Raw genomic sequence first — 21,260 nt, 5'->3', positions numbered from 1 at the left:
GCAGGCTCCCATTGACCTGAGGAAATAACTTTAAAAAATGGTACTTGATTGAAATCATGCTTGTAAAATTTACATGTCCAGCTTACCAATGGCCTATGTAGCCTGCTATTTTGCTTTCTGATAGACAGTGGTAAAAAAGAAAAGGGTGTAAGTTGCCAGTTGCACATTCTTATAAAGTATAATGAAAGAATTGTGACCCCTGCAGGTGACCAACTGATACCATGAAAACTAGAATGAATATTTATTAATATCTAGTCTGTTTTGAGAGGTGAAACTAATCCCAAGTATTTCACCCTTCTTAAAGTTTGTCTTTTATTGTGTCATTATCTAAAAAGCCTCGAGCTAAAATTATCTGCTTTGTTTCTTTATGCATTACTTTATATTGGTGCATACTTAAATGTATTGATATTTTCCAAAATGTTAAAACATAACCCCTTCTCATCAAGTGGAAGAAGGCATTAGATGTGAATTCAGTACAAACTTCTCCTGTTACAGTTGATTAAGTGAGTGTGTTCAGCAATGGTGAAAAAGACACATGTTCAATCAATTCAAAAATCCCTTTATAACCTCTGGTGTATGTTCTTTCTTCATACGCTCTGTCCAAACTGCAAAATTGCAATTAACCTTGCCTTAGACTTTCAACGCTGCTGTAAGAGGCAGTTGCACTTTAAGGCCTTTAGTCATCTCTTCTTATTTATTTTTATTTTTTTTAAACAGGTTTTAAAGGTGTTCACTGTGAAGAGGATATTGATGAGTGTCTGAGTAATCCCTGTGTGAACAATGGAGAGTGTCTTGATAAAGTCAACCGCTTTCTTTGTGTCTGTCCTCCTGGTAAGTACTTACTTCTGGAAGCATTTCCTGCTTCACCTTACCATGAACTGCACAGATAACCAGTGAGGGGTTGCAGATGCTGTGTTTCTTGTGAGTTTCTTTTGCCTTTTTGCCTTTTCTGTTGCCATCTGTTCGAATGAGTGAGTTGCAGTCACTGGTAAATAAGAACAGACGTGAATTGCTATGGGTGGGATTGTGCCTGTAACTGAATATAAGTGTTGAGAAACGTACAGTTGGACATCTCACCTTGAAGGGTATTTGGCAGCATGAACTTCTGTTACTGTGGGTATCATAATGGGATATAGATGAGTAATTCTAAATAACGTTTTAAAAATCAGAGCCTCTCCATCCTTTTTGCCTTTTTCTGAGGTTTTTAGGCAGAAGCCATTTTTGCATCAGTACAGTTTATGTTGCTTGTGTGAGGAGGGAGATGGATTGGGTCTCTTTAGAAAAGAAGGATAAATGCTGAGCTGAGGGATCAGTGTTAGCTATAGGGTAAATGTCACTTGTTTTCCTGATGACTTCAAAAACTTTTTCAGCATATACTCGATAAAATGCTGCTCTGCATCTCTTCTTATTGACTAATGATGGCTTCTCCTTTGGTTGCTCCTCCAAAAAACATTCCTGGAGGTTTTGGGGGGTTTTTTGGATTTTTTGTTCTGTTTAGTTTTTTGTTTGGTTGGTTTTTTTTGATCTGCACCATCTGACATAACCTGTTGATAGTTTGTTAACTACTTTTAAAAGTGTATTGAAAGATAAAGTGCGGAATTGTACCACATTCTACGCTGCTGCAGTAATTCTAGTCTGAAGGCTCTAGCGATATATGCATTATTGTTTCATTTTAAGTTATTTCCTTTGATTAGTAATCAAAAAAAGCTGTTATTGGTGGCCTCTCAGTTTTATAGACAGGCATACTGTCCAGTGGTGGACGCCACTTGTGCTTCATCTGCCTTACTTCTGTTTCACTTGGCCATCTCACTTTTCAAACTGAGGCTCCTTTGATCTGGAGGATAGAAACTATATTTGGCTGGTGGTTTGGAGGAGGAACCAGTCCATCCAGGGTGTGGTGTGTGTGCTTAGTGATGCAATTGAGTTTAGATTGACTGAGCTTATATTTGGGTAGTCTTAATGATTCACTAATAAATCAGTGCAGCTGTTTAGATTAGCTGCTTAAAACGACTTCTGGATTTTCTTCTTTTTTTCTGCCTTTCAGGATTCAGTGGTGCCGTGTGTCAGATTGATATAGATGACTGCTCCAGCACGCCGTGTCTCAATGGAGCCAAGTGTATCGACCATCCCAATGGCTATGAGTGCCAGTGTGCCACAGGTTAGTCTTGTGTCCAGAGCCCCTGGACTGGAGGTCGCACGTAACCTAAATATGTAAAGGGGTGGTCAAGGAAGTGTCAGCGTTCTTTCTGTCTTTCTCTGAAATACTGCTTGTTTGTTGCAAAGCTTTGTCTACTCCTTTGCGGCAGAGAATAGCATTTAAGTGCAGAAAGCCTTTCTCTTGTGACAGCAATAAGTTCACAATCGATGGGAGTTCTGGCCTCCCTCTTTCAGCCCCATCTCTTGCCTCGCAGAAGGCTATGGAATCCACGAGTGGAAAAACAGAGATATGAAGCCTTTTATATGTGGCTTACCTTTCTTTCTTTCTGCCAGGTTGGATTATATAGTATACAGTTGAAGAACAAGAGGTGGACAGAGCATTACTACTGTGTATTCTGATTTCTGTTGGGTCAGGCTATTTTATGTCTAAAGCAGAAGATAAATGCAGTAAAAATTCAGTCCTCTGGAAGAGATACCATGCAGGAGCTGCTTTCTAAAATGTAGTTAAAATGTTTTGTCAAGCATCATACAGAAATTTTAGCAGAGCTGTGGATGGAACCGAGGTGGTTTTTTTGAAGGCATTAAATTCCTTTACTGCTTGGTTAATTATACATGTAGAAGCGTCAGGTTTAATTATGGGATTTTCTTATCTTCAGCCCTCTAGGAGTGATGTAGATAAATTTAATATCTGGTCAAATAAGAGGGTGTGGGCAGTTCAGAGCTGCTACACTCTAATTCTCAGTAAGGAATGACTTTTGGTTGCTTTCATTTAATGGTGGGTGATGCATTGCAGGTGATGCAGATCCAGGCATGGAATGCATTTGCTTTAGCTCTTCCATTAGGGAAGAGATTGAACAATTCCTGGAGGTATCTTTGTCCCAGAAGCGTGCTGCTATGTTGGCTAGATTTATGTGCAATTTTTCTCATTTTGAATCATTACAATAATCAAATTGCTAAGGCAAATTTGACTTCACTAATTTATTCTGCGCTGTACAGAATATAGTAGAGATTAGCCTAAAAATTCCTCCCCAGTCTTTCCACACACATCCCCTTCCCCAAAGTACCTGAAGAAACAATGAATTTGTTGGAAGTAGGGGGATACAGTAGTTCTAATCAGGAGAGGAAAAATTACTGTTGTCAGAATTCTCCTTTTGATTACAGCATGTGACAATAAGATGACACTTGAAAGAAACAGAAAAGCTCAAATCTTCTCCAGACTTGTAAACTACCTTAGAAAGTCTTTCTCAAGCTGGTGTGTGGTCTGATTGCTTTCATTCACAGAGAATGCAGAGTTTATTCGAACTAGGAGGGTTTTGGGTCATGGAGTGGAGGACAACGTGGAGAGGTGCGCCTTGAAAAGCGTGTTTTGAATTTGGGCACTAAAGGGCCGGAACCATCTCAGTACAGAAATTCTAGGTTTCCCAGATGAGGAGGGAAGAATACTGCTTCCATGAAGGCATATGATGTGTGGAGCATTTTCAAGGAGCAGGCTGAAAGCAACCAAATGTTTGTTACTGAAACAGCAGCTCTTAGTAAAATCTTTGGTTAGTGCTTTGGCTGAAAATGGAAGAGGGACTCTGCATTAGGACTTTTTTCTATCCTGAGGCATTCTTATGTTCTATATTCAAGTGGGTTTTTTTCTAGTCTAACTCTTGTCTGCAAAGAGGGAAGTTGTATCTCAGTAAGGTATGTTCAGTTAAGAGATTGAGAAATATATCTGATCTTTAAGTGGTTCAGTCAAGCTACAATAGGAGACAAGGTAGTAATTTTTTGAATGAACGTATGCTAAGTATTGTATTTAATACTCACAGCCTTCTATAAGACTGAAATGGAATTTGTCATTAAGGCATATCAGTTACTGGAAAATAATGTTTGAGTATGTTCTTGATCTATTGATCTCATATTATGAGTGATAGGTGTTCCCTGAATGGTAATCGCCAGCTGCCAAAGTGAATGAAAACTGCAAAATGTTTGGCCAAATGCTGTACAGATAGCTCTATTTACTGCTTGCTTTTTGTCTTTTCTTTCCCTTCCGGCATTATTCCACTTCTCCTTCCCAGTGGTAGATCATGGCTTTTCTTTTCTTGAGTTTTCTTGAGTTGTCTTAGGTCTTTCCTCTTTTCTTTGCCTCCTTTTTTTTTTTTAAATTTTTTTATTTTATTTATTTTTTGCCCCTGTTAGTCCTCTTACCGGTTTATTTTTCTTCCTTTCCTGACATCTTTTTATATCCATCTCTCTAACTAGCTTCCCTTCCCTCTCCCCACCTACTTCCACACCCATTCATCCATGCATACGTTCGCAGAACTTGGAAATGTTAGCCGTCACCTGGTATGTTTGACCAGAGAAATAACCACAAACCTGTATGAAAAATGGGGAGCCTGTTATCCACTTATAATACTCAGGTGAGAATTGCTCTTCAGCTGTTGAAATTCCCTGCAGCTTGGTTTGTATCAGTCTCCAGTTGGTGTCTGAAATTTGAAGGTCTACCTTCCTAATCTCCAGCTGCTGGAAGGCAGCATGAGCTCTTGCTCCAAAACCTTATCTCTGAAAACCTTTTATTTTAAATTGTCTCTGTTTCATATAGCTCTGCTCCATCATGGAAAACAGGGCTCCTGAGGGAGTTTTTTTGCTGCTCTGAGCTTCCCGAACCATTGTTTTAGCTCTTCTGATGAATAGATTCTGCCCTCCTCTGTTGCTCAGGATGTTTCCCAGCTGAAGCAGAATGAAACAGGCCAAATTGCTGCTTGTTTCATTGCTCCTAACTGAAGAAGTTGCATGCAGTCTTTCTTAAATTTGCAGTTGGTGCTTGATTGGAATTACTGAAAGGTTTCCCAATGAGAGGGGCAAGAGACTTTTTCATAAGCAGAGCTGCAGAAGCTTTGACATGAGCCAAGAGAGTTCCCTTGGGAAGGTTTCTGCAGCGACTTTGCAGTAATTTCTCATACTAAAAAAGTCAACCCCCCTGGTATTGTGTAGAGGAAATAATGACAGAAGAGTGCCTTTAGATAGTTTATACTGATGCAAGTAAATATTTCCCATGGAGATTTACATGTTTCCTCTCATTGCTACTGTTCTGAATAAACTGAAGGTAACCACTTCCAATGCCAGGGTTCTCCATGCAAGATGTTGTTCTGTAATGCTGTGAGCAGCCGAAGAGAGTTATTTTCCAGGGCTGGAAAACGGGCAGCAGTTGAGATGCCCGGTTACTTTTTGTGCTATCTGCCACTTTGTTGATTCTTAATATGAATCTTTCTGTGTTTGGATTATATTCACCCCAGCGTGATACCAGTTGACTTCTTAGTTAACTCCTGTTCATCATTTTTCCTTAGGTTTTACTGGCCTTCTGTGTGAGGAGAATATCAACAACTGTGATCCTGATCCGTGCCACCATGGGGAATGTCAAGACGGAATTGATTCGTACACCTGTATATGCAATCCTGGCTACATGGGGGCCATATGCAGCGAGCAGATAGACGAATGCCACAGCAATCCTTGCCTCCATCAAGGGCGCTGCATCGATTTGGTGAATGGCTACCAGTGCAACTGTTTGCTTGGCACTTCAGGTGCGTACAGCACAAGTGGAAGGACTGGATTCTAACACAATTCAAGCATTTAATTATTTCTTGTGTGTGTTCTTGGTGTGTGCTTAATTTGCATACAGAGATAAGCTTATAGTATTGAGAGTATCATTTTCATGTGACTTTTCCTTGCTCAATTTTCCTGTGTTTGTGAGGATTGCCTAATCCACACTGGTACTGCAACTGGTCTTGGAAGAATTTACCTCCTCTTTACTTCCAAAATTCAAGCACGCAGAAAAAAAATAGGCACAGTGTTCAAAATGGTGTATTCTTTTGTTTAAACCCTTAGTACAAGTTCAGGGTCATATTCATTCAGCACCTGGGTGACATTCCTCAGTGTAACAGTAATTTGGCATCGTCACCTGTTTGAGTTGGACCAATGCAAATGTACTTTTGAAGCAGGTGGGGTTATTAATTTGCCTATTTCTGCGAAATTGTTATGTTGTCTTCCTTGTAAGATTTGGCCTCCTTATTCCTCTACTTTTTTTTTTTTCCAGGAGTGAACTGTGAAAATAACTTTGATGACTGTGCAAGTAACCCATGCATTCACGGGGACTGTATTGATGGCATTAATCGCTACAATTGTGCTTGCAAACCTGGATTTACAGGTAAAGTCAGCTACCTGATAGCTTTGAGTTGTTTTGAAGATAGTTATCCGGGTAGCTAAGGAAGCTGGTCTTTGCATATAGACTGCAAGGGATTCAGTTGGTATCTCGGTAAATCCTTCTAATCTTTGAATCTCAGCGTCTTGCATTACAGCAAGTTCTTACCAAGCAGAAAAATGGCCTAATCTGTGCTTTGAGATGCCGTTCTTGTTAGGTAATTACATCCAATTCAGGGTTCTTGGTTTTATAACAAATAAACCCATGTGACTCGGTTTATTATTTACAGCTTCTTCTCAGGGACAGAGAGATTGTGGACAATATAGAGAGGTATTTGATTAGACAATACCTTGGGCTTTGGCCATGAACAGTATTTCTCTTTCTGTGAAAGCAAAGCTTTGTCTCAGTGTTCTGATGAGCTGTTCTCCACTCTGAAGTCTCCAAATGAATCACCTGCTTTTTTCAGTACTTCTCTTTCATAGTGTGGTCTGTTCTGTTTCCTTTTTAAACTATAAAGAATTATCTAATACAGTAAAAGCAGGGCTGAAAGAAGACACTTTTATGCTTAGAACTGTAGATCTGCATCAGGACTATTTCTGATGACTAAAGCACATCTCAACACTGTTTATAATGGCCTTAATATGTTTTGAGCCATGTAGGGTAATGCGCTCATAAAATAATTGTTGTAAAGCAGTTGGTGCTGTTTATAACTGTTTTCTCATCACGTTTGTTACTGTTTATTACTGAATGATTCTAATTAGAATTGATCTGAAATGCATTAGAAATAGCACTAAGAGGTTTCATGTGTCTTGTGCTTTTCTCTTGGTGTCTTTCTGAACTTCTGACGCCCCTTCCTGCCTTCCTTTGGCTCTGGCATGGTGGTACTCTTTAGTCCCCAGAAAAGGAAGAGGCATGATCCTGAACACTCTTGCCTTTCAGTCTTCTTTTTTGCTGCCATACCATATTTGTTATCCTACTGGACCTCTTACTCTTTTGCTGTTAAAATAATTCAGTAATATGATGAATTGGCCATGTTCCAGTATTTAAAGAGCTGGCTTGCATGGGGTCTCATTACTTTGTCCTATCCTTATGTTAAAAATGCTTTCAACTTACTGCAACATTCACTTTGTTTAGCTTTCCAGCCTCACAAGATCTTATGGTCACTACTTCAAGCATCTTGCAGTCGTAATCAGAGGCAGGCAAAACAGGAAACGGTGTTTTTTAGAGTCCCTTTTGCGCAATAAACCACAAGAACTGTATTTACTGCAGACAGTATGGCAGTGTTGGTTGTTCAAAGGGTAGGTACTTTCAAAGCAGAAGAGCAGGGCTATGACAAGTGGAGCTCAAGAGGTTTGTTCGAAGCATGATACCGTTGAGTGACTTTTGCCTTCCTAATGAATATTAACCGGTGATTTTTAGTGGAATTCTGTTGAGATTCTTGAATGGTTTGTAAATACTTGTTGAGTGTTAAGTGCTGTTTTCCAGGCACAGAAAAGTGCTGCATCTTTCAAAAATGCTTCTCTTGACTTGACTTAAAGCACGGAGGCATGCAAGCTCTGTCCCGCTGCATTGGCTTTACTGAGTTGTGTCTCAATGTATGTTCTCACAGACATGGAAAGCAAACGTTCTTACAAGAAATACTCCTTAGTAAGTATTGGTTCTTCTTCTAGGCCCACGTTGTAATGTGGACATTGATGAATGCACATCAAACCCATGTCATAATGGTGGAACATGTATAAATGAAGTCAATGGCTTTCGGTGTGTATGTCCTGAAGGTTACCATCATCCTCACTGCCAGTCACAGGCAGATGGCTGTCTTAGTAATCCCTGTGTACATGGCAACTGCACACATATTACGAGTGGGTAAGTACTTATTGTTACATTAAATTTACCTGCTGCCTACTATATTTTGGTTTTTTCTTGCTTTGCCTGGAGTTCCATCTTTACTTGAGGTTTCTGATTAAGATCCAGGACTTAGCTGCTGCCCATGACATAATCACAGTGAGGTGTAGACCTTTAGTCACCAGCTGAAGCCTGTGCTGTTTCAACATCGGTTTTTCTGTCCTGCATTGTATTCTTTGCTGGTTTTGCATGGGCATGTAGCGCAGGGTGGACTGTCACCGTCTAAAGGGAGGGTTTGGCAATTCAAGTGAGTAGAGTGAATGCAATTAAAATAAAGAAAGGGTTCCAAATTGAATCTTTGGGGCGCAGCAGCAACCTGTTCTTTCAAACTCTAAAACATTCAGCATGGAGAGTCTCTTTGGCTGGTGCTGTTCTGGCTACCCAAATACTCTGTATTAAGGAACAGGCAGACAACTTTTGACAATGGGACATAGAGTGGTATTTGGCTTAGAACAGTCCAAGGCTGAGATTTCGTCAGCTTTAGTCATGCTGTTGCATGTCCAGCAGTAAAAAGGGAAAGCTCTTTCCGGCTATTTTGATGGTAGTAGTTGCTTCTGAATTGAAGGCCAAATGCTGATTTCAGAAGCCCCGAATCAAAGCTCTTTTGGTTAATTAGTCTGGGAGTGCAGGGCCTGTGGAGTCAACAGGTTTGGGGAGGTGGGATTTGTGTTTGTGAAACTTCCCAACTGTACATGGAGTAGCTGCATCCTGGAAAGTGTTGTCAGGACTTGGGTGAGCAGGTGATTTACCACTGCGAGTGGCTCTGCAGGGCAGGATTCGGCACTTTCCCCGGAGCTGGCGGGAAGGCTGCCTTTATTGCTAATTCAGCCTCCGTGTAAACTTGGAAAACAAATGTTTTGGTTCATCTTGTCTGTCATCTGTCACCTGCATTCATATTTATGCCCATGCACACCTTATGCTCGGTGCCAGATAAAATACATCTTGTTTGCATGACAGGGAGGGAGACCTGTGTGTGTGTGTGTTCAAGGTGGCCTGAGTCCAAGGTGATTCACCGAGTCCTTGGTTTTATGTCATATGGGTGGAGTGCTGCTCTACTTCACATTTTGAAACGTGATGGAGAATACTGCTCCTGCTCCCAGCCAGCTGTTTCCATTTGTAACCACTGCTTTGTATTAAATCAGTCTAGTTATCTTTGCAACCTATTGTTCCCCTCCACTTTTCAAAATCTTTTTTTCTGTCTTTGTTTAAATGTGTTGAGAGGTCTTATCAAAGCAGAAACGTACTGCTGGTTGACTGAGCACTTTGTGAAAACTGTAATGGAGGGAATTGTGGTTTTAAGAGAGGGTTTATTTTCAGTATTTTCAAAACTATGCAGTTTTTTTATTTTTGAAAAAAACTATTTAGTTTTTTTCAAAACTAGATGAAACTTAGGACACTCCTAAAGAGAGTTCTTCTGGTTTTCTCTCCAAAACTAATCCAGGAGAAACTGGCTAGTAGAAGAGTTATTTCAGAATGCTCTTAAAATTGCTGCTGTTTTTGCCTTTAAAGGTACAAGTGTGTCTGCGATCCAGGCTGGATAGGAGATTACTGCTCTACAGAAGGGAATGAATGTAAATCAAACCCGTGCCAGAACGGAGGAACTTGTGAGGATCTGTTGAATGGATACAGATGTACCTGTAGGAAAGGATTCAAAGGTAAAAATGCAGAGAGAAGTTTTTTTTTCTCTTCTTCCTTTCCACTTCATTGCACCCTTAGTGCATTATAATCTTTTCATTAAACTTCATGGAAATAAGACTCAAGAGGGGAAATGCCATGGTTGTATGGAGTTAAATTACAGTCAATTCATTTAGACACGATACAGCAGTGGAGTACTTAATAAGACCATATCTAAGCCTTTTTAGGACTCATTAAGAAATGTCCTGTTGGCAGTTCAGCTTAATTTTCTTTGTAAGAAAGTTATACTGAGCTATATAAATGTACTGAGAATTGAAGGGGCATTCAACTTGGAATTACCATGGCTGCTGTCTGCTCGTACCGACTGAGCCCATGAGGAGTACTGAGCTATATAAATGTACTGAGAATTGAAGGGGCATTCAACTCGGAATTACCATGGCTGCTGTCTGCTCGTACCCACTGAGCCCTGATCTCCTTTTCCTTCTGCTGAGATTTTTCAAATATGGAAATGCTGTCCACTGCTGTGTAGGATAATCATGCAAGTTACAGTCTCTTACTTGTTCCTCCAAGAAGCACCAAGCTCTTAGCAGCATGTTCTCCTGTTTTTTCCCCCTTCTGCTCTCCAGGTGTGAACTGCCAGGTGGTGGTTGCTCCTTGTTCCCCCGATCCTTGTGAGAACTCGGGAATTTGCCAAGAATCTCCTGACTCTGAAGGCTACACCTGCCAGTGTGCCCCTGGCTGGGAAGGTAATGTAGATGGGGAACATACTGTGCTTTCCACCCTGGGCTGTGTTGGCATTCAGCCTTTTGACCATTGCCTTATGAGGGTCTTACTTTTGGACTCTCCGTGTTTCAGGGGAGAGATGCACAGTGGATATTGATGAATGTCTCTCCAAGCCCTGCAAAAATCATGCTCTGTGCCATAATATTCAAGGCAGTTACCTGTGTGAGTGTCGGCCAGGCTTTACTGGAGGAGACTGTGACAGTAACATTGACGACTGCCTTTCAAGTGAGTATCAGCAGATTGTTCTGTGTTTTCCAGTTCTTCCTAGGAATAATTTTGCTGTGCTGTTGATGACTACTGTTTGACAGATACTGTGAAAGGTCTTATGTAATATCTTACCAGAAAGACAAAAAAACCCAAACCTCAGCTTTGTTAAGACTTACATGTTTGAGGCAGTCGAAATCCACCATGTTCAGCTGCTAGAAATGGACTGCAGTGTTCTAACTGATAGTAGGGGTTGTTCCCAGATTCTTAACTTGAAAAGGTCCTTAGCGTTTACATACTTGAACAAGGAACACTGTTAAATAAAGAATTATATTTGCCTGAAATGTTAATACACCCAGTTAAAGTAACACTGCAGGACTTACCTGTTAAGGTATGTTAAGCTTGATCAAGGTGTGGTGGGAATCTGGGGTATAGCAGTCTTTCCTGAAATGTCTCTGTCTGACATTAATATTCTGGAAAGAGTGGGTCCTGTTGCTGTTCCAGTTTATTCATATTTGAAAGCAAATTAAGCAGCAGGAAGGCACTCCGTTCCGGAATACGTATCAGTTGCAGGAGGATAGCCCATACACTGATGAGTACTGAAATTGTATAAATTACAAGAAAGAAAATGTTAATTTCATGCCCTCGATGCTGCTGTTTACAAGGGAAACCAAATACATAGTAACTTCTTTTTCTTGCTGGGCATATTCTGTATCATCATCAGATGAAATCAGAGTCTCCTGAGAAGTGTCATGTGTTTAAAAGTTCATTTGTTACTATTTGAAAAGTGCTTTATCAAACCTTGGATGAGTTCACAATGTTGTAATTTTTTAATTGGCTGTGTCTGTAAGAAAAACAACCAAAAAACCTCCAAATCCAAACCTCTATTTTTTATTAGCTTTTTAAAATTACCAAACCAAAGTCTTAAAGACTTTAGGTATGAATTTAGAGAGTTATATTTTGCATTGAAAAAAATTTTAATTTGTGACTGCTGTAGTGAAGGATCCAAACAAGTCTGTTAGCAAAAATTACCGTAGGAGACCGCAAAGCAGCACTGCTGAAAGAACTTCTAAGACATTTGGCTCAGCCTGAGCTTTTGATCCCCTCTTTCTGAGCAAACAGGTATAGTACAAAAAATGTCACATTGGTGCATTGACCCAAAGCTTTGCTTGCTGAAGCCAACAAAATTATTGCTCCTGTTAGTTTTTATGTGGGTGTCTGAAGATAAAAACATTTTTCAAGTGTTTGTCTTTCTCTGTTGAAGAGCTGGGAAATCTCTCTCTATTCCTAAGTGTTCTGAGAGCTGTGAGATTCATCCCATGTTGTCTGTTAGGCAGCACACCCATGAGGTTGAAGAAGAATTTGAAATTAATGCTACAGCTGATTTCATTTAGCGTAACAAAAACCTTCCATGGCTTGAGCCAAATGTCTTTAATCTATGAAGCAAACAAACCCTCCAACAACAAGAACTTATTGAGAAGTTGATACTCGAGTCTCCTTTTTCTGTCAGTAAATGTGCAGCACAGAAAACTAACGTGCAGCTTTTGGCTTCAGTCATAAATGGCTGGCTGCCACAGACACCAGCATTTTGTAGCTGCCAGGGGTCTCACTTCAAATGTGCTTTTTCTGTGCAGTAGTCAGATGACCTTTAACTGGATGCAGGTGTGTCTCTGGTAACACAATTTTTTTATCATGTGAGCGTATTTCTTAGTCAATAAATGAGCTTTAATTACCTTTCACATCTGTTTTCTTTATTTACCGTGAACAGAATGATTTTTGTACTTATGTTGAACTGCAAATTTTTGGTGGAGTCTATTTGCCTTTTAAAGTTTGTATTTTAGTAGTACTTAAAGATAGTCATAGATCCAAAAAACCAGCTCCTTAACCTTTTTTTCATCTTCCTTCCTGTCTCCCCTTTTCCTTCCCCCTCCCAGTTTCCCTCCCTGCCTTCATTTCCATAGGCAGTTGGTCTAGGGAATGCAGAGTAGAAAATGACTAGTAGGGATGTAGAAAGTAGTAGAGTAGAAAATGACTAGTAGGGATGACTTTGTAGAGTAGGTACATGGTTGGACTCGATGATCCCAAGGGTCTCTTCCAACCTAGACGATTCTATGATTCTATGAAAAGGAAACTGGCTTCAGAAGCAGCACTATCTGACACAGTAATGTAGGTCTTAAATCCAAAAGTGGAAGGAATAAAGGAGGAAGAAATTACTGAATGGCAGAGCTCGTTCAGGCAGTACTTGTGGAAGTAGAGGGAAAACAGTAGTAGGGGGTGGCTTAGAGCAAAAAATGGTGATAAACAATTAACAAGGTCATGGTAGCGATAAAGAAAATGTCAAGAAATGCAGAGATGAGAAGAGTCCAAGGTTGTGTATGAATTTGTGAGCTTTTCTGCCAGCCTTTCTCCATTCAACCTTTGATACTGGGAAAAATACCAAGTGCTCAGTAACACATAAGTGCTCATATATATATAGTAATTTACACATTCACATTTGATTTGACTGGACTGCTTTCATACTTAAAACGGAGCACACAAGTTCTTTTGTGTGTTGAGCAGTGTCTGGAAGAAAGAGAACAGTCTGAGTTCTCTTATGAATAAGACTTGATAAGGAAGAAGAAACAGTTGCTGGTTTTATTGTCGTTCTCAGCAGGCATTTATTTAAAAAGAGGAGTTTGATTTTTAAACCAAGAGACTTTAGGTCTGGTTTTGTTGGTTTTGGCTGAACAAATCCCAGCAGAGAAACCTTTAGGGCTTGAAGCTTGGCTTTGATCCGCGCCTTCTTGTGAGTGAGTTATTGATAACGCTTTGCAATTATTTCTTCCATACAGTGGCTCAGAAAAACTTGTCAGTAGTCTGTCACGCTCTGGGCTGTGTGATGCTTTTTTTCCCAAAAGCTACTACTCCAGGCCTGGCCTTTGACCGTTCCCCGTTTTAACACTTCCTGTAATGCTTCTATCTTAGATCCCTGCCAAAACGGAGCTTCGTGTGTGGATGGGATAAATTCTTTCTCATGCATCTGCCTGCCTGGATTCCACGGGGATAAATGTCAAACAGATACCAATGAGTGCCTGAGTGAACCGTGCAGGAATGGAGGGACCTGCACCCACTACGTCAACAGCTACACGTGCAAGTGTCAGCCTGGGTTTGAGGGCACCAACTGCGAGAACAACATCGATGAGTGCACTGAGAGGTGAGAGAAGCTTGAAGTCAGTCCTACTCAGAAGGAGTTTTCAACTGTTTTCCTGCCTTTTGTCACTGAGACCTGCGGGCGATTCATGCAAGGAAAGCTCGCTTTCCTTCTGCAGGATGCCAGCTGGAAGAGAGTTGCCTGTCAAAAGTTGGTCTTGTTTGCATGACTAGTTTAGAAGCTTAGTCCCATCATAGGAGGAACAGTGTTTAACAAACGTTAAGACAGTAACAAATGCTAGCTTATTAAAACATAAATAATTTATATTTTTACAAGACCATTATCAGATGGGGAGGGGAAGTAATTGATTGGTTACAAACAGTTAACTGTGTTGAGAAATACAAAAGCTGCAAAAATGGAAGCAATGGCCAACTCTCAGAAAGGCAGGAAAAATAAGTTAGCCCTGAGTTGAATTATTGACTGAAAATAATATGAAGAAGCAACCAGGAGGAACAGTAAATCCACAAATTCTGTACTGGAAAGGTTTAATCATCAGTGATCTTCTAATGCGCACAAATTGGATGTGGTTTAGCAGTGTTGAGATAAAATCTGAGGTCCTCCTGAAGTGGGGGTAGGTGTGGAACTGAGTTAAAATGCTCAACAGCTGGTCCTTATATAAATGGTAGTTTTAAAAGCTCTCTGATAGTTAACCCAGTGTATCCATCATCTTCCTGCATATTTATTTCAAGCTTTGTTAGGACTGATGTAAGTAACTTCAGATTCTCAAATGGAAACAATTTCTAATAAAGCTTCAGGTGGTTAAAAAAAAAATAAAAATTTAAAAAATAGTCTGTTCTAGTCTAGTTACCAAAAAAATTAAGATGCCTAAATGCAAAGCTCTTGGTAGCATCATCAGTTTTCTGCACATAAAGAAAAAATCTTTCTTACCTTTTATAAAATTGCATTTGTGGGGGAGGAAGTATTTTAACATCTTTTGCTTAAGAACTGGATTGTGTCAGTGATGAGGGTGTGTTTAATTTGCACAACAGTTGTTTAATCAAGTGAAATATGCTGGGTGTTTTAGCAGAGCGCCTGGTTCTTCCTTGAGGTGCATCCTGTTTTTGTTTTCGTTATCAGTCAGGACAGAAACCAGTCTTGCAGGTATGAATGAAGGATGTAGCAATTTTCAATGCTCTGCCAAGCTGAACCAGTCACACCTTCCCAACCAAGATTTCCTGAGCTATACTTAAGAGCGCCGTGGTGGTTGGCTAATTTGAATTCTGTGCAAATGATTCTTCTGTGTCTTACGTGAGAAGCTGCCTGTGAGAGAGTGCCACCTTCTTTTGGAGATGGGTACCTGATTTCAGTGAAACACGCCAAGTGATTGACAGTTCCTCTGTCTTCTCTTCCCTGTTTTGCCATGAATGTAAACAGTAGTTTCTGCTCCCTGCATTCAGCCCACAAGGCAGAGGAACGTCTCTAATGAATAGGTTAATGTTGACATCTCAACCGTAATCACAGTCAGAATTTAGCTACTCAAAACTTGCACTTGGAAGTTCAGGGAGGTGAGTCAGTGGCTTCTCTCATGGAAGTACCCTTTGACAGTACACAGGACAGATAACAAGCATGAATTCGTTTTGTGTGCTTTATCAAACTGATTATCTTGAGTCTGATCTAGGGTTATTTTCAGAGGAGAGGGAGTTTCCTGGCAGGCGTTTCTGTAGAAGGAAAAAGGAGGCAATTTTGCATGAGGCATCACTTCTCTTAACTTTCCCAGTCACTTCTCCATAGGACACCTAACCTGGCAGAATTTCTTATAAGGAGAAGATTGGGGCGGGGGGAATATTTCCTTTGATCTGAATTCTGCCAGGGCATGTATGAGTAGTTTTACAAATCAAGGACTTAAGTTCTCATGAGAAGAGGAGGAAAGAATTTAGCAATACCAATACTTTCACATGATTTCAATGAAGAACATGCTTGTGTTTTGCATGTTATACAAAGTTTTTCCTTGAGAAAACATACCTTTTACTCCTTTGAAGCTCTAAAAAAAAAAAAGGCAAATTGTTTTGTTTCTCATAATTTGTAATACAATTGTAATTTGTAATAAAATTTGTATAAAATTTATCAGTTTGAGCAAGCCACACGCCTGCCTGGTAGTGTACTCTTTGTGGTCATGTTGTAGCTGGGAACATTTCATTAAATAAGTTAACTCCATCACTAATGACTCATTGAAACCCTGCTTTGCTTTACTTTCTTTGTCTGCCAAGGTAAAAAACAATGAGCTGGAGTCTCCTTGAATTGCTGTTAAACTGATTTATGCTTCTCTAGCAGGAACTTGACGGTGGTCAGCAGATCCTGTAATCTGGTTTTCTCTCTCGTTCCAGTAATGTCTATGTGGTGTTTTGGCTGTGAGCTGGTTGCATTTTGTCCCAGCTTACCTTTGCTCTCGCTCTCTTGCAGCTCCTGTTTCAATGGAGGTACTTGTGTGGATGGGATCAATTCCTTTACTTGCCAGTGTCCGGTGGGATTTACAGGACCCTTCTGCCTCACAGAAATTAATGAGTGCGATTCACATCCTTGCTTGAACAAAGGCACTTGCGTGGACAGCCTGGGCACGTACCGATGTATCTGTCCTTTGGGTTATACTGGGAAGAACTGTCAGGTGGGTGACATTTTCTTGCCCGTTTTGCACGGGGCACTGTTCTTTAAACTGTCCAGCAGCAGAAGTGATGGGTTTAAATGTGAGGTACCAAATGTTGCAGATCTTGTTCCTTCAGTTCTGGTACAAGGTGGTTGGCCCGTTAGCCCCGGGAAGAACAAGTCCAGCACCTTTGTCAAAGAGAGCAGGTGCCCCCGTTCAAAACTCTGGAAATCAGAAGTGTCTGTTTGCAAGGAAGAGAAAAATGCTTGGTTATTTATGAGGACAGGTGTTATTGGAACTTTCTAGATTAGTTTTCGTCTGAAATGAAAAACAGCTGTTAGCCTTGAAAATGGCTGTATTTCATTTGAAGCACAAAATTGTCCTGATTGAAGGCAGAATCCTGTATTAAAAAAAAAAAAAAAGGCAAACACGAACCAAAAGGCAAAATACCTGTCTGATTAGCAGGACCTTGATTTAACTGGTTTATTTTTTCAGGGAGGTGTAGTTATTCTGGATTGACTGTAGATTTATTTTTTTCTGTAAGAAGCCAGAAAATGACTTGGGGCAGTAACTGACATGATTGTCCTGTTCACAACCTCAATAAAAAGCTCTAACCTTCCTTGCTGACTTAACTTCAATTTATAGTTTTCCACAGTTGAGCATAGGTGCTGCAAACCCACACTGTAAATGACTAACTAGTACCTATTAAAAACTTTAAACTTGGCGTATCACCGTGGAAACAGAATGCTGATTTAATTTTTTAAATCAAAGGTTTTTTTCCTTTTATTCTATACTTATCAAAACAGCAAGAACTATTTGAGACTATTTCTAGCTTCAGAACAGTAAACAGGATATTGGCTTCCTTCATAAGCAGTCTGAGTGCTGCCATTTAAAAAGAAAAATAATTGTCAACTTCTTAAACTACTGGGAAATACTACAATTTTGCAAGAATTTTGCAAGTGTCTTTTGTGCCAATGTGTCTTTGTAAAGCAGCGGGTGTTAGAAGAAACATTTTAGTGGCAGTGGGGGAGGTATTTTTCCAGTAGTGCGTTGCTAGACATTAAATTGTCAGGTCGGCTTCTAGGTATTGCTAATGGAGGAAGTGAATGCAAAGTAATGAAGTGATATAAAAAAGCAACCCCTCTGCTACCCTAATTACGCATTCTGGGCACACGACTTAAACCTCATGGGGAGAATTAGCATTGAGAGAGATCGTAAAGTACTGTGAAGTTCAGTAGTTCCTCTTCTGTTATGTTTGCTTTGTTTTTACTTGAGAAAAGGATTATGTTCCTGTCCCCAAATTAAATGTTGTGGATTCTCAGAAAGTCTGCTTTATGTGCAGAGAAGCTTGATCGTAATGTATTACCCATTTTATACAAGGAATCAGAACTTTCTAAATTTGTAAGTACTATTCAAAGCTGTATTGGAGAGATTTATAGATTACAGCTACACTGTAGTTCTTGTCTTAGGCTTGACCTAATTAGCAAAGCTAAATAAGCGGTACAAAATCAGACAATGATTCATAAGTTATAGAATTTGCATGTAAAACAGCTACTCATTACAAATGCAGAAGCAAGAGGCTCAGTATTTTTCTTCTTCACGCTCAACTACATGTGATAAAACTTAATTCCAAGTTTCTTTTAGGTTGCCTGTGAAAGCACAGATTTTTCTACTTTAATCTTTGTGAGGAGACAGTTTGCATCTGAAAAGCAGAACTTTCTGAAACTGAAATGACATTTTGCGGCCAAAATTCAATACTACTCACTTTAAAAACCTCATCCTTCCCTCAAGTCAGCTTCAAATCAAATAGCTGTATTACTTTGAAGACTAAGTGCTCAGAAAGGAAATGATGGTTAGTGGCTGGTTTATATTAGGTCAGACAGAGTTATTTTGGGTCCTCACCACTTTCATATGATGATTTACTGAGTTTTAGTCTCTTTGTTTGGAAACTTTCTTTTATATAAGGAATCAGGAAAAGCAGGATATTTTGGGGCCATCTTCAGTTCAGAAACAGTTGTGGGATTTCAACTGAATCTCAGAAGCCAGGAAAATTCAGAGAGCATACTAGAGCAAATGGGGCCAAAAGCAGGTATGGCGAGTTAGTGACAAAAAGGAAAAGCAAAAATCAAAATGCGAAACACATCTGTCATCCTCAAAAAGCAGTGAAGGTTGGGGGGGAGTTTGGGAAAAAGAAGGGGCACCTTTTACTTTTGGTAGCTGGAAGACTTCTACTGATGTGGAACTTGGACTAAAAGCCTAGTCTGAGAGAAGACAGAATTTTCTCAAACCCATCCAGCCAAAGATCCCTCTGCATAGCAAGGTGTGAGGATCAGTTTACCCTTGAAATGTTGCTGCCATCTGGGCTTTACTTCTCTGTATATTGACTCTTTCCTAGGCCTATGAGCTCTTGAGACTGTCAGTGGAACACCTGGCTTAGACTTGGGAAGTACTGTCCCTTTCTTTCCAGTGCCACATGGAACCAGTTTTGCTTATGCAAAATTTTTGGACATGGAACCTAGCTTCCTTTCGTTGCTTCTTGAACTTGTACTCTGAGTAGTGTTCCCTACTGCTCTTGCCATGTATCATGTTGTGGTTTTTTCTCTCCAGGCACTTATGGATCTGTGCAGCAAGTCTCCCTGTAAGAATAAAGGGACATGTGTCCAGAGCGGAGCCCAGACTCGATGCGTCTGCCCACCTGGCTGGACTGGTGCTTACTGCGATGTGCCCAATGTCTCATGTCAAGTGGCAGCTTCACAAAGGGGTAAATAAGCATCCTCTGTGCTTTAACTAAAAACGTTTCCACATACGTCATTAATCTGTACCTCCCTTCCCCGTATGCCTGTGAACCCAGCATGCACTGGAAACCCCCGAGAGCTTTGCCTATAGGTGGCTGATCATGATCACTTCTAAGCTAAAAATCTCTCTGCAAGGCTATTATTTGGGAGTCAAGGCTTTCTTGATTCTCCCTGACATAGGAAGCTAGCTTCTATCATGAAAATATTAGAAAAGAAGAATTAAATATTTTATGAAGTCTCGGAGATTCAGTAGTACGGTTTTACGCGGACTACCTTTTTGGAAAATAAATTGTCCATTTATGCCTTTCTGCTAAATCCCAGGCAGGCCAGGTTTAAGACATACTGTCCTTGTACAAGAAAGGTATCTTGTAAGTCATGATCTTTGTCAGCATTTTCGCAGAGAATACTGTCTACTAAACTGCACTATTTAGTTATATAGGTAATACCATGGCCCCCAAAAGTACAAATTTCCTGCTTCAGGTGATGCACATGTAAAAGATTTGGTTTTTTAAGTTAATTTCTTCCTGGAGCGTGGCTTGTAGCCCAGACTGATGGAGACTGCCATGTCACTTTCAGTCTAGGAAATCCAAACAAGCTGGTTCAGTGTCAAAGGAGAAGGGTGTCGAGCTCCCCTAGCTTTTGCAGACATTCTGCGTACCTACATTGAGCCTTTGTACCCCAACAGCAGCACTTCAGATGGGTATTCACCAGCCCCTGGTAAAATAATACAGCAATACAAATACTTCACGCCAGCGTTGATGGTGTGGTTGTGATGATACAAAGGGGGAATACAAATAATCCAAAGGGGGACAGAGCAGTGACTTGGAAGCCAGCTCTGGTTCTGACCCACTGTGATTTGAAGAGTAACTCTTAGATTTTTGAGTTCTAACTTTTCAATTTTTTGTGTCTAGCTGTATTCCTTCTGGGCTGAGCTACCAGCACTGGGGGCAAATGGGTTTTACGTGTTTACTCACTGTATTTCACTTTGTTTCAGGAGTCACAGTGGACCAGTTGTGCCAGCACTCTGGTCACTGCCTGAATGCTGGGAACTCGCACCGCTGTCAGTGCCAGGTGGGCTACACTGGGAGCTACTGCGAGGTGCAGCTGGATGAGTGTGACTCCAGCCCCTGCCAGAACGGTGCGACCTGCCGGGATCACCTGGCCGGGTACCAGTGCGAGGTAATGCACACACTGGGGTGGCAGGAAGGGGTCTAAACATCTAGAGCATTGCACTGCAAAGGAATCAAAAGAAATCAGAAACACGTGCAACTGGTAGAATGAATCCGTGAAAAGCAACCTGCACCTGGAAAGATTTTTTTATTTCAGCTGTGGCAGAAGCAGCACTCCCGAGAGGCTTTTAAGACTGAATTAGAGGCGTGATTGTAAGGAGATGTGGTTGATGACCACTTGAACTCCTTGCCTCTTTGGAGATGGGAGTTCTTATCTTGAAAGATTTTTTTGCTCAAGGTGTGGTATTAAATTTAAATTTATTAAAACATATGTAGAATTAATTAAAGGAGTGTTCTATTCTCCCTATTAGATGGCTAAGTATCCCTTGCCTCTCAGGGTGGGAGATGCCTTCTACTGCTTTCTGTTTCCTACAGCCGATGCAGAGAGCACTGAAGACCATGAGATTATGTTACATCAGCCTTCCTAAGCTTTTCAGAATGGTAGAACACCTTGGAAGCTCATGCCCAGAAGGAGAGGATGAGTTTTATGTAAACCTTAAGTCAGAACTCTTAAGCCAGTCTCAGTGCTAAAGGGTATCAGGATTTGATCTCTGTATTTTGCAAGATCAAAGTCACTAAAATTTGAACATGCAGTGTGCTGTTG

At 40.5% G+C, this 21,260-nt stretch overlaps 1 protein-coding gene across 1 annotated transcript in view; it reads left to right on the top strand.

Annotated features, from left to right (window-relative positions):
- NOTCH2 (notch 2) overlaps nt 1-21,260 on the top strand; it is a 78,403-nt gene that overhangs the window by 36,301 nt on the left and 20,842 nt on the right. Inside the window, exons 8-19 of the mRNA XM_014943478.1 lie at nt 718-831; nt 2,045-2,158; nt 5,487-5,720; nt 6,233-6,343; nt 8,008-8,200; nt 9,749-9,894; nt 10,501-10,620; nt 10,730-10,882; nt 13,826-14,054; nt 16,452-16,653; nt 19,240-19,393; nt 20,422-20,606. Of these exons, the coding sequence (XP_014798964.1) occupies nt 718-831; nt 2,045-2,158; nt 5,487-5,720; nt 6,233-6,343; nt 8,008-8,200; nt 9,749-9,894; nt 10,501-10,620; nt 10,730-10,882; nt 13,826-14,054; nt 16,452-16,653; nt 19,240-19,393; nt 20,422-20,606 (1,955 nt within the window). The remainder of the gene's footprint in view (nt 1-717; nt 832-2,044; nt 2,159-5,486; nt 5,721-6,232; nt 6,344-8,007; nt 8,201-9,748; nt 9,895-10,500; nt 10,621-10,729; nt 10,883-13,825; nt 14,055-16,451; nt 16,654-19,239; nt 19,394-20,421; nt 20,607-21,260) is intronic.

This window comes from Calidris pugnax, unplaced genomic scaffold (genome assembly GCF_001431845.1).
Source record: "Calidris pugnax isolate Ruff unplaced genomic scaffold, ASM143184v1 scaffold63, whole genome shotgun sequence".
Taxonomy (NCBI): Eukaryota; Metazoa; Chordata; class Aves; order Charadriiformes; family Scolopacidae; genus Calidris; species Calidris pugnax.
The sequence above is the reverse complement of the archived record's forward strand: the minus strand, read 5'-3'. Positions and strand labels throughout refer to the sequence as shown.